General features: G+C 39.7%; 1 protein-coding gene across 2 annotated transcripts in view; it reads right to left on the bottom strand.

The window, feature by feature from the left end:
- The window catches only part of IPO13 (importin 13), a 72916-nt gene that overhangs the window by 23861 nt on the left and 36143 nt on the right, over positions 1-12912 (bottom strand). For both annotated transcript variants that reach the window (XM_083358448.1, XM_083358449.1), the window contains exons 9-12: positions 10714-10740; positions 10233-10367; positions 5343-5486; positions 3266-3346 (exon numbers count right to left, since the gene is read on the bottom strand). In XM_083358448.1, the coding sequence (XP_083214574.1) occupies positions 3266-3346; positions 5343-5486; positions 10233-10367; positions 10714-10740 (387 nt within the window). The remainder of the gene's footprint in view (positions 1-3265; positions 3347-5342; positions 5487-10232; positions 10368-10713; positions 10741-12912) is intronic.

Genomic DNA, 12912 nt, shown 5'->3' with positions numbered 1-12912 from the left:
AATACTTTAACTTCTAATATAGCATTCTTTTGAGTCAGATCTTCCACTTTTTCCTCCAAATCTTCCACACATTCCGCCACTTTATATACTGAAGACAAAATGTCTACCTTCATCACACTGAACTTCTGTTCCATCCTCTCCTCCATTCTCTTCTCTAACTTCTCCAATTTCTCCTCCATCTGTGCAAATTTATCATTCATTGATTCCAAAATTACCTGAGTATGTTTTTCAAGAGTAACTTGTAAGTCCTTCAATGTCAATACATCAGGAGGATGCAATGCCTGCAATGCTGATTGTTGCACCGGAGAAGTTCCAGCACTCCGAAGAATTTTAGAGGGAGGTTTAGCCGCCATCTTTTACTTTCAATTGTGACGCACTTTCACTTTAAATTTAAAAAGTCAATCAAGCTCGAGAGTAAAATAAAATAATCCTCTTCAGCATCTCCTCTTGTACCGCTCTGCCTGCTCTTTTTATTCCATAGTCCTTCCTTCAGGCAGGGGTGGTCGCAGACGCCTGGCTCTGCTCCAAGAAATCAGGAGCAGAGGCGCTGGCCAGCTGGGAGCGACCCAGGCTACGGGGGAGTTCAATCCTTCAGCCGCCCAAGCTACAAGCTCAGGCGGCTCCGGAGAACTCAACCCCTACCTGGGGCCTCACCCCCTCCTCTTCTCCCGAGGAGGGGGCTTCAAATTCGCCCGAACAGCTGATCGGCGCTGTTTCGGGCGAAAATCACACAGCTGAGCCGCGGGCAGCCCGGGAAGGCTGTCTCCGGCGCCGCGCAGCCACCGGAAGTCTAAAACGTAATAAAATTAAAGTAATGGTGCAAAGACTTGACAGGCTGCCCAGAAAGCGATGTAAAATAGTATTATTAAGTGAACAAGGCTACAGTTATAAAGAAATTAGAAGAAAAATTGGTGGAAGCTTAACCAAAGGTGACATTTCTACTGTACACTTTTCAATTGTTGCATTCCCTTTCAATTGGCTACTTTTATCAATTTTAGAGATCAAATTGCCAACATACGCTGGATCATGGAGAAAGCTAGGGCGTTCCAGAAAAACATCTACTTCTGCTTCATTGACTATGCTAAAGCCTTTGATTGTGTGGATCATAACAAACTGTGGCAAGTTCTTAAAGAGATGGGAGTACCAGACCATCTTATTTGTCTCTTAAGAAACCTATATGCAGGTCAAGAAGCAACAGTGAGAACTGGACACGGAACCACTGATTGGTTCAAAATTGGGAAAGGAGTCCGGCAAGGCTGTATACTGTCGCCTTGCCTATTTAACTTATATGCAGAGCACATCATGAGAAAGGCAGGGCTAGATGAATCAAAAGTTGGAATTAAGATTGCCGGAAGAAATATCAACAACCTAAGATACGCAGATGATACCACTCTAATGGCAGAAAGTGAAGAAGAACTAAAGAGCCTCTTGTTGCAGGTGAAGAAGGAGAGTGCAAAACTTGGGTTGAAACTTAACATTAAGAAAACCAAGATCATGGCATCTGGCCCTCTCAATTCCTGGCAAATAGATGGGGAAGAAATGGAGGTAGTGACAGATTTTATTTTCCTGGGCTCCAAGATCACTGCAGATGGGGACTGTAGCCAAGAAATTAAAAGACGCTTGCTCCTGGGGAGGAAAGCCATGGCAAATCTAGACAGCACACTAAAAAGCAGAGACATCACCCTGTCAACAAAAGTGCGTATAGTCAAGGCTATGATCTTCCCAGTTGCAATGTATGGCAGTGAAAGTTGGACCATAAGAAAGGCTGAGCGCCAAAGAATTGAGGCCTTTGAACTCTGGTGCTGGAGAAGACTCCTGCGAGTCCCTTGGACTGCAAGGCGATCAAACAGGTCAGTCCTAGAGGAGATCAATCCTGACTGCTCTTTAGAAGGCCAGATCCTGAAGCTAAAACTCAAATACTTTGGCCACCTAATGAGAAGGAAGGACTCACTGGAGAAGAGCCTAATGCTGGGAAAGATCGAGGGCAATAGAAGAAGGGGACGACAGAGAATGAGGTGGCTGGATGGAGTCACTGAAGCAGTAGGCGTGAGCTTAAATGGACTCCAGATGATGGTAGAGGACAGGAAGGCCTGGAGGAATGTTGTCCATAGGGTTGCGATGGGTCGGACACGACTTCGCAGCTAACAACAACAACAATCAATTTTAAGTGAGCTGCTTAAAAAAGATATTGCAACTATTTATAACAACATAAAACTGTATTTTATACATTTTATATAAGATGAAGTAACAAAGAAAATGAGGAGTGAGGGAGAAATTAAAATGGCACTTTCTCTGGGAGAAATCACAATGACTGTTGCTTTCCCATTAATGAGGGTCAACCAAAGAATGACAAAGCAAGGCTCATTTAGGCTGCAGCAAATATTAGCACAGATCGGTGGGCCCTTTTAATCTCACTGTGATCTCTCTCTCTCTCTCTCTCTCTCTCTTTATTGCAGCAAGCATTTTTGAGATGTTTAAAGCTGTATTACCAAATAATCAGAAGAAAAATTAAACTGGACCAAAATGAACTGACCCAATTCAGCCCTTCCCAAGTTAGGGGAATGACTTGAGACTGCATCTTTCAGAATCCCCAGCCAGCATGGACTTACGTTTCTGACCCAGAGGACGCAATGTAAAATGGACTGCTTAATTAATTCAAATATTTAAACAATTAAAAATGCAGGATGGAATAAAAGTGGCTACCATTTTGCTACAAGCAGATCAGATTGGTATTAGATTAACAGTAAATATTTTTAAAGTTTTAAATACTTTCATAGTAAAACTGTAATTTTTTTTAAAAGATAGCAACTAAATAAATTTTAGCTTATTGTAAAGCAAGAATGTCAAGTTGTTATTCATACAGTTCATACATATATTTCACTTCGCTACATATCTACATACAAAATTGCAAAACTGCAGTACGAAAAAAATATAGTGAATGGTTAATAATCCAAACGGCTCTGCTGCTACATAGATAATATCATGCTTCTTAAGCATATATGCTTGACTCAATTCCTAGGTTCCATAAGTTACCTTAGAAACTATTTTAACAGCACTACAGGATAAATCTAGATTTCTCCTCCTAGCAGAGGTGAAGCTGTTTTTCAGGCCTATATTTTTAAAAGGAATGTTCTGTTATTAGCAGACCCCTGGAAGCCAGATATCACAGCAGTAAATCCACTTAGTCAGGCACTATAACCACCTGAAGAAAATGGCTTGTCCTGTATCCCTTTGTGTGATTTTTTTTACTTAGAAGAAACATTACCTCCACAACTTGGGCATCATTTAACCACTTGCTGAGCACTTTCTGGATGAGCTGGAAAACTTGCTGTAACACCACCACTACCTATAAACAAGAATGAACATAGAATACAATTTAGAAATGGGTGTGTCTTACATGGTTGTGATTTTAGCAAAGTATTTATAGACATTTATAGACAGGTTGTTCCACTGGTTAGTTGTTCTAACTGTCAGGAAGTTTCTCCTTAGTTCTAGGTTGCTTCTCTCCTTGATTAGTTTCCATCCGTTGCTTCTTGTCCTGCCTTCAGGCACTTTGGAGAATAGCTTGGCTCCCTCTTCTTTGTGGCGGCCCCTGAGATATTGGAAGACTGCTATCATGTCATCCCTCACCCCTTCTCTTCATTAAACTAGACATACCCAATGTTTGCAGCCATTGCAAAACTTCCTATTAACTGCTTCAAAGGTTAAGACACCTTCAAAGTGAGAGCGCCTTCAATCTTTAATACAAGAAAATGAAGGTCTATCTTTATAAACTTTAAGATTTTAAAATAAACAGCAAAAAAGCAAAACAAGGTTTGGCTATAAGTTTTAAATGGAGGAAGGGCTCAGAAAACATTGAAATATTTGATTTTGAATATTAAGACTTTAAAATTAATATTAATATATTTTTCTGGGAAAGAAACTGGAGACATAAGAAGAAAAAGAATTCATAAAGATGGTCAGAGAGATCTTTAAAAAAACTATAATGGGAATTGCAACAGGAGCTTGAATCAAGTACATCAGCTATCTTATGTCTTCTTGGGAACAGTTTCTTCCCAGAATAAGATGTACAGAATAAACATATGCAAGAAAATCTATCTGAGTACAATCAGAACAAAACTTTGAATAAGGATTGTTATCAGATATAAAGAAAAAAATAGATGAGCCTTTAAAAATTAAGAAGGGAATAAAAATGACAATACTTGGACTTACAAAAGAGGCTGTTTAAAGTACGGAAGACATTTGTAACAAGGATTAACAACCATCTCAATGGATTACACGGAAAAATTGTTCTGTATTTTAAAAAAAGGAATACAAAGTTGGTTTATTTGACCATGTTTAAAATGGGAATGTTGTGATTTTGGGTTGTCCTTTTAGGATGCTGATATCTGGACAAGAAAAATGTGGTATACTGTATTTGCTTGCATTTAATATGATGTTTAAACTTTTCCCCTTATGTAATTTGATAGCATTTAAACTGGTTCTGTATCTGACCTTTTAGTTGTATGTTTTTATAAAATGAGAAATTATTCCTGTTATGATAAAAAAATATTTTTTGTTTATATTAGGATACTGGATTACTTTATATTTGCTAAATGTGGATTTCTTTGTAATTTATAGTTAAGTTATGGAATGCTTATTTGAATGATGTATGTTATTTGGGATGATTTTCTTTGGAATTGTTGGCATAGAAGGTTGTATATTGGCACTTGTCTTTTTTAAAGGAGAGATGGTCCCTCCTTGTCATGTTCAACTAGATTCCCTGTTTTCTATTAGGCTATTGGGAACATTTTATGTCTTTTAAATGGGGTTTTGCTTACAATTAGCAGTTGAGAAATGGAATGTTGAGTTTTATATACATGTAATAATATTGTTTTAAAACTTTGATTAGACATTTTGCTGATTGAAAAAGATGTTGCTTATTTGATTAGCATGTTATTAAGACATGAATTATGGGATAAAAGGTTTTATATTTATTATTAAAGGAAATGAAGAGATTATGAAATTGTTTATACTTGTCACAATGAGGGTGGAAAGTTGCTTTCTTGGGAAAGGATTTTTTTCTTTTTCTTTCCTTTTTTTACTTTTTTCTTTCCTTTTTCCTTTTTTATTTGTATAATCTTTTACTGTTGTAGTTAGAACTTTTATTAAAATTATTACAAAACATAACATAGGAATATAACAGTATCACTTTTATCATAATTTTTAAATAGAACTTGGTATTGCCTTCTACAGGAAAAGCTGCTTATAGTAACTGCATTGCAGAGAAAAGAAGCATTTATTAAAGAATTAGTTGTATTAATACACAGAGAGAACTTCTTCATCTATGCAGCAATACTCACCGGATTGGGGCCCTGAGGCACTGGCAGTTTTTTAACCTCTGTGTTCTCATGATCATCATCATGGTGGCTGATGTCCAAAGTGGTGAAGAGGTTGGAGAGTAGACCCAATATATGGATAATAGCTAGCTTGTTAGATGGATTGGGCTGCAACATAAAGCATCACTATAGTCATCACACTTGGCCCAGGATAGAAGCCACTATCATCAAGTTTTCTAAGTTGGCATCAAGTAGAAATAACAGTACTGTGAAACACAGCTAGGTACCTAGTGTTTCATTCTTAGCAGACTTCGGGCTCATATTTGCACTCCTCTAACTATAGCATGAGCATGTGCCATTAACCATTTTTAAATTAGATGATGTTGCCTGCAGAAGAAAAACTGGATGAGCTGATGGAGGAGTCAAAAGAGGGACTTAGTCTAGAACCCCTATGTGGGCACAAGAAGGCAAAGTCTGACACACACACACACACACACACACACACCCCTTGAGCACCACTGAACCTTATCTAGTGTCATTCAGATGCAAACGGTTAGTCTGAGAAGATTCCTGTGTATAGGTTTGAGCAATAAAGCAGCTGACTGAACACTTCCAGTGTGGGTCTGGTTGTTTGCAACTGACATTGCCTTGGTTTTATCCCCAGCCAACCACGAAGACACCTTTAAAGTCCGATTGAGGTGTTCCAGTCTTAAAATCAGGCCTTTCAATTTCTCCCAAAACATATTTGCTATGGATTTAAGACTCTTCACTGATCATTTATTTATTTATTTATTTATTTATTTATTTATTTATTTTATTTTTATTCCATTTATATCCCGCCCTTCTCCGAAGACTCAGGGCGGCTTACAAACTTAGCAGTAGCCTTCATTCTATGTATATGCCTGCTTATTAGGGCTTTCACATACCCCCCAAGCGGCATTATTACAAAGTCAGCTTAATTGCCCCCAACAATCTGGGTCCTCATTTTACCTACCTCAGAAGGATGGAAGGCTGAGTCAACCTTGAGCCTGGTGGGATGCGAACCTGCACTAATTGCAGGCAGCTGGTGTTACTTAAGGAGGCATTAGCCCACTGCTCCACCAAGATCATGTAACGTAAGGGAAAAATTGGGATCTCCCTGCTCCTAATGGCCACTTCAGATTGCTTTGACATGCCCCCCCTCTCCTCTAGTCCCTTTTCAAAGGCATTCTGCTTTTTTTCACATTTCACAACTCTTTCAATATGTAATGGTAGACACTACAGTTCAAGCAGGAGAAGCTTTCCTGATCACCATTCTCTCCTAAAGTAAAGATTTTAGTAAAGAGACCCTGAGTAACTGTTAAGACTAGATTTGGCCTGATCCAGCAGAGAGTTTCTTCTGTTTTGGAAGAGATGTGCCACCAGCCTCTAAAGGATATGGTAAGAGAATTTTAAGACAGCTAAAGCGATGATGAAGAATGTATGTGTTTGTATGCATGTGCACATAGGATTCACACACTTAACTTTTCATCCAATCTCACAGGCTACCCCACAAGGGCATTTTTCTAGGCAAAACTCACATTCTCATTCCCCCTTCCCCCACCTATGCACAACTGCAGAGTACAGAAATCAAAAGAGAATGGCAGGGTCTAACCACTTTGGGCTGATAACACCTTGCCATTACTGTGCCTCCTAGGGGTTTCCTTTCAATGCTCACTTGCTCCATCTCACCTTTTAAGTGGAACTTTTAGGTCTGCAAAACTGTAGTGGAGCCTGAATAATTGTGGCAGCAGCAAACCAAGTCAGCAGCTTTTTCTATTCTGAAAAATGCATCTCTTACTGGAGAAAAACAATGGAAGAGGAAGCCTGAAAAGGCACGAGAAGTACTCATGCATCACTGGGCACTTCTGTCCTCTCCTGAGATCTGTTCAGGGATGAAGCAGAGCCTTGGTCTGCTAGCACCTGTCAGTCTCTCCCCACCCAAAAGCTGACTGTATTGAAGGTAAGACAGTGGGGACAAACAGTAGCCTTCACAGCTGTTTTATGAAAGCAAGAAGGACCTCTCTTGAGTGAGCATCTCAGCCTTTATTTCCACATCTCGGCAGGATTTCTGACCCATATCCCGGATTAACAAATTTGAAAAGAGGGCGGGGGGACAAAGCGAACAGGAGCTCCTTATGCTTTTCACCATCCATCTTCTTTGCTACGTGGTAGTGATGATCATATAATTGCCAAGATCTATAAAAGTTACTAAAGTTGAATTTGGAAAATGAACATGTAAAACACTGTATGATCCAGTGGGCAAGGAATTTTGGGCATAATGTGATATTTGATGGAAGAATAGGTGGATAAAAGGCTCAAAATTCACATTAAATTATAACCTAAAAGAAAATTTTTACAAAATGATGTATCGCTGGTATTTAACACCAGATAAGTTATCCAGAATGTGTAGCGGTATTTCAAATGAATGTCAGAAATGTAAATGTAAAGAAGGGACTTTTTATCATTTATGATGGACATGTGATAAGGCGAAGAAATATTGAAGTAGGATTCATATATTAATGCAGAAAATTCTTAAAGTGAACTTAAAGATTAAACCAGAGACTTTCCTTCTGGGCCTAATGTGAAAGAGAACTGGAAAAAAATTAAGATCTTTTTTATACATGGTGACGGCAGCAAGATTGCTTTATGCACAAAAGTGGAAGGATGCCTCGATTCCTACCATGTGTTCTGTACCAGCCTGCTACCGGCCCTGCAGAAAATGCAGGCACAACCCCTTTTACAAGAAGGCAAGAGGCTGGAACTAAGCCTACCAAATTTATGGATACAAAAGCAAACAAGACACGAACCATGAAACAGGAACTATTCAAGCGGTTGCCTTCAGCAAACCAGCCCTCCCACGCATTCCCCTTTTATACAGTTCAGGGCGTGGCTTCTCTCTGCCTCCTTCCAAGGTGCCCCATTGCCTTCCTCTGTTTACTCCTGATTGACTGCCTCCTCCGTCGGGCGTCCTTGAACAGGGCCAGCTGTGGGTCATCTTCATCCACGCTGTCAGGCTCACACAGCTGGGTCTGCGTCGTGACTAGGTGGGAGGGGCCTGGCTGAGGGGTCTCATCAGCAAGCTCTCCAACCCCCTCAGCAAGCTCTTCAACACCCCCCTCCTCCTCTGAGTCATCCGACCCAACTGCCGAACCCACAGGCTGACCCTGAATCACAACACCGTGGACGAACGGTTACAAAAGCTGATGGAATTAGCAGAGATGGCCAAATTGACTGTGCTGATAAAAGAAAAGAACATAAGTACTTTTGTTTCTACTTGGAAGCCACTTTTGGATTTTGTGCTTGAGGTGGAAAAAAATGATATCATGTTTTGGGGTTTTACCGATTAGATTGATTTGCCGATACAGAAATGGCTAGTGCATACTACTACAGAAATGTAAAAAGTTGAGATTTGATTTTAATGTCTGATTTTACTGCAACAGAGAGAATCCCAAGTCAGTGCCTTTTGTTTCTTCCCCTCCTTTTCTTCACACCATTTTTGTTTTCCCTTTTTCTACCGTTGTCCCTGACTATTTGGTTTTGTATTTTCACAATTTTATGTTATAAATGAATAAAACTAATTTTAAAAAATCCCTCTTCTTTGCCTGTAATCTGTCACAGCGGAGCAGTGCAGTGCAAAGGAGAAAAAAATGCGCACTTCACAATTCTTTCTGTGAACTGTAACCTGATAGTAAGACTCTTTTAAGATATGGATGGAGGTAGTTCTCGACTTATGACTATAATGGAGCCTGGCCATTGCGATTCTAAGTTGTGACAGTCATGAAGTCTCACCTATGTGACTGATCCAATTGAATGACTTTTGCGGAGGTCATTAAGCAACGTGACAATCGTAAAGTGAAACCATTGTTCACTATGGGCCATTTTGTCAAAAACTGGAAGTAAAGGCCAGGATTTTGGCAAAAGTGACAAAAAACACAGTCATGTGACCACACGACAGGGCAAAGGGCCATAAACACATGCTGGTTGCCAAGTGTCCAACATGCAGTCATGTGACCACAGAAGCAGCCATCAGAACCAAAGAGTAAGGTAGCTCTGGGCAGGTCTATTGTAACTGTGAATGGTTGGTAAATCGTAAGTCAAGGACTACCTGTATAGCATTTATTTATTTATTTATTTTATTTTAATTCCATTTATATCCCGCCTTTCTCCGAAGACTCAGGGCGGCTTACAAGCTTAGCAGTAGCCTTCATTCTATGTATATGCCTGCTTATTAGGGCTTTTATACACCCCCCCCAAGCGGCATTATTACAAAGTCAGCTTAGTTTCAAAAATAGTCCAACACTAGCATGGAGCATCAAGGAGCTTTGTCATGCATCACTGTACATTTCTCTCCACTTGGATAATATGAAAAGTGGCTAAACCACCCTTCCCAGACACTTTCTGTACCCAGCCTATTCCAGCCCACCCCATATTAATAAGAGCAACCTCTGCTTGTTTTTCTCACTGGCAGATGATTTTGGTGGAAAGGGAAGTAAAGCCAGGGAAATCTACCAATTGCTTTCCCTAACTAGCACTTTATCAATAATTTAAGGACAGCAATTCTCACCAGCCAAATTCTGGTGGTAGACTAGGGCGTGATGGTTGGAGCAGCACAGCTTACATCAGCATACCTTTTGGTGGAGGATAGGGCATTAACATGGCCATGAGAAAGTGCCCCATGTCTTTGTTCCCAAGTGTAGAACTGATGAACGGGATGGTAATAAAGAAAAGTATAAACTAAAGGACAATGGTAGAAATCAGTAATGAAAGGAAGCAAAAGAGGGCTTACAAACTAAGCATGACTTATAACAAAAAGGATAAGCCTCTTACATATAGCAGGCCCAGTCTTCCTTAGGAAAAAACAGAAACCATTATCAGGCATCTGATGCAGCTCACCGTTTCATCGGCCAATTTCTCTAATTGTTGGATGTAAGGAGTTATAAGTGAATGTAGATTCTTCAAAATCTCCTCCACTTGGAGGGCAGACAATAAGAAACCCAGAGCCTGCATCAGCCACATACACTGACTTGTCTAAAAAGAAAAGATGGATAGCATTTTCAATTTTATTATTGCATTTAGAAAGTTTCACTTCATCCTCCCACTCAACTCTTAATCATCTACAAGCTTAAGCTTAAAAATGCCTTGTGAGAACTTATCCTGAAACTTGTTTATAAATGGCGTGACTCAGCATAGGAACGGCCATTGCTGTTATGAGGAGACATAACTAAATCTCTGTTTAGGAACTGAAAGCCTCATTTGTCTCACTAAGAAAGCCTCACATTTGCTGCAATGTTCAGTTCCATTGTAATAGTTTGATAGGAAACCATATATTATGCATACTTGTAATTTCCTGTCAAATGGGGAAAAATAATCTTACCTTGTGAATCTGCTTCATTAGCACCTCCTACAGAAGGAAAGAGTCAAGAAAGTGAATGCTGCCTCTAATGCAGAATTTACTTACATCAACAATTCCCTAACCATAGTGCCACCTGAAAATTCTGTGAGGGAAATAATAATAATAATAATAATAATAATAATAATAATAATAATAATAATAATAATAATAATAATAATAATAATAATAATAATAATAATAATAATAATAATTATTATTATTATTATTATTATTATTATTATTATTATTATTATTATTATTTTATTTGTATACTGCCCTTCTCCCGAAGGACTCAGGGTGGTGAACAGGGCAAACATATAAAAAATACAAAGGTACAAAAGTTAAAAAAGAATTAAACACAATGCCCAAACTAAAACAATAAATAGATATATTAAAAACAACAATAAAATCCCAACCCATCCCCCATCAGGCCAGGCCAGCTTGTTCAAACAAGTGAGTCTTCAGATCGCGTCGGAAGGAGTGAAGGTCGGGCGCCATCCGGAGCTCGACTGGCAACCGATTCCATAAATCCGGGGCGCCCACAGAGAAGGACCTCCCCCTGGGGGCCACCAGACGACATTCTCTGACCGGTGGCACCCTGAGGAGGCCCTCTCTGTGGGAACGCACAGGGCAGAGGGAAGTTGATGCCGGCAGCAGGTGATCCCTGAGGTACTCCGGACCCATGCCATGTAGGGCCTTGAACACCATAGAGGTTCTAGGGCAATGATAGGCAACCTTGGCTCTTTTATGACTTGTGGACTTCAACTCCCAGAATTCCTGAGTCAGCATGGCTGGTTCAGTAAATCTGGGTATTGAAGTCCACAAGTCATAAAAGACCAAGGTCGCCTACCCCTGTTCTAGGGGAACTGAAGCTTCAGAGAAAAATGGACAAGTAAAAAAAAAAGAATAGCAATCAGGATTTCATTATAGGCAATTGATTGTAAAGACTTTGCCTCTGGGGTTCTACTTGCCACAGAGTCAATAGAGCATGTTGTATACCACACAGGTAACATTTAAGCAAGTGAAAGACGAAGAGCCATCCTGACTAAATTTCAGTTACTGGGAAAAGGATGACCTCTGCTTTTCATGCAATCATCTCACCAGAAATCTGTGGTTGGGTAAGATTTAAAGATTGTCAACTCAGCTGAATTTATCCATAAACACACATTGAATGCCGGTCATATATGCTATTTAGAACAGAGGTCCCCAACATTTTGGGCACCAGGGACCCATTCCATGGAGAGAGATTTTTCCACAGACTGGAGGGGGTGTGGTTTTGCATGCTGCTTGCATCCCGCAGGTGGGGCTTCACTGGTTTGCGCGGATCACTTTCTGGCATGCTGCGGACCGGGACCGGTTCACGGACTGGGGGTTGGGGGTCCGATTTGGAATTTCTTATTATTTTTGTTATAAAAAGGCTACTCCTGTACATCTAGATCAATGATAAATATTGCTTAAAAACCTTAAATTTTCACTCTTTGAATACCAGCAGTAGGGAATCCTTCCTATCCATCCTCAAGGAGCCTATATCCTCAGAAAGGAAATTCTAGGTAGAGGCTGCAGACCAGAAATGGACTAAGTTCTACATTTTATTTTCCTTATTCTGTACACATCCATGTTCCCCATATAAACTTATAAACACATATCTGCACTCACTTGGATGACTCATGTCTTTTTTTTTAACATGGCCTTGCCTCCATCAACATACTGGGGAGAGAAGCTAGAACAGTTGGAAGTTCACTGTGAGCAATTTTCATCATTCTCTGCAGAATGGTTTACTTTGATTTGTATTCCAGGGTTGGGGCAGGTCACAAGGAAATAACCAAATAATTTCATATGGTTTCTTTTTAGCTTGTCAATCTCAAGAACATAGCCAGGATAGGTGGAGAGATGAAGGTCAGCATTTGACCACAGATTAGACTATTGTTGCCATGATTAAGGGAGGTGATCTGCAACTATTGAGACAACAATGTGCTCCTGCCTATTTAAAGGAGAGAATTTTATCACCTGTATAGAAAAACCCTTCTTTTGACCAAGTGTCTCTTTTTCTAAATATAGGCTAGTCTCAAATATTCCATTATTAGGTATGGTGGCATAGAGAGTGATAAATGAAACTTCTGGATCTATTTCAATAATGGTTTTGTTTATTTTAATTATCCATCTATTATTTTAATTGCATTA

This window comes from Vipera ursinii (genome assembly GCF_947247035.1).
Source record: "Vipera ursinii genome assembly, chromosome: 3".
Taxonomy (NCBI): domain Eukaryota; kingdom Metazoa; phylum Chordata; class Lepidosauria; order Squamata; family Viperidae; genus Vipera; species Vipera ursinii.
This window is presented reverse-complemented; position numbering and strand designations above follow the sequence as displayed.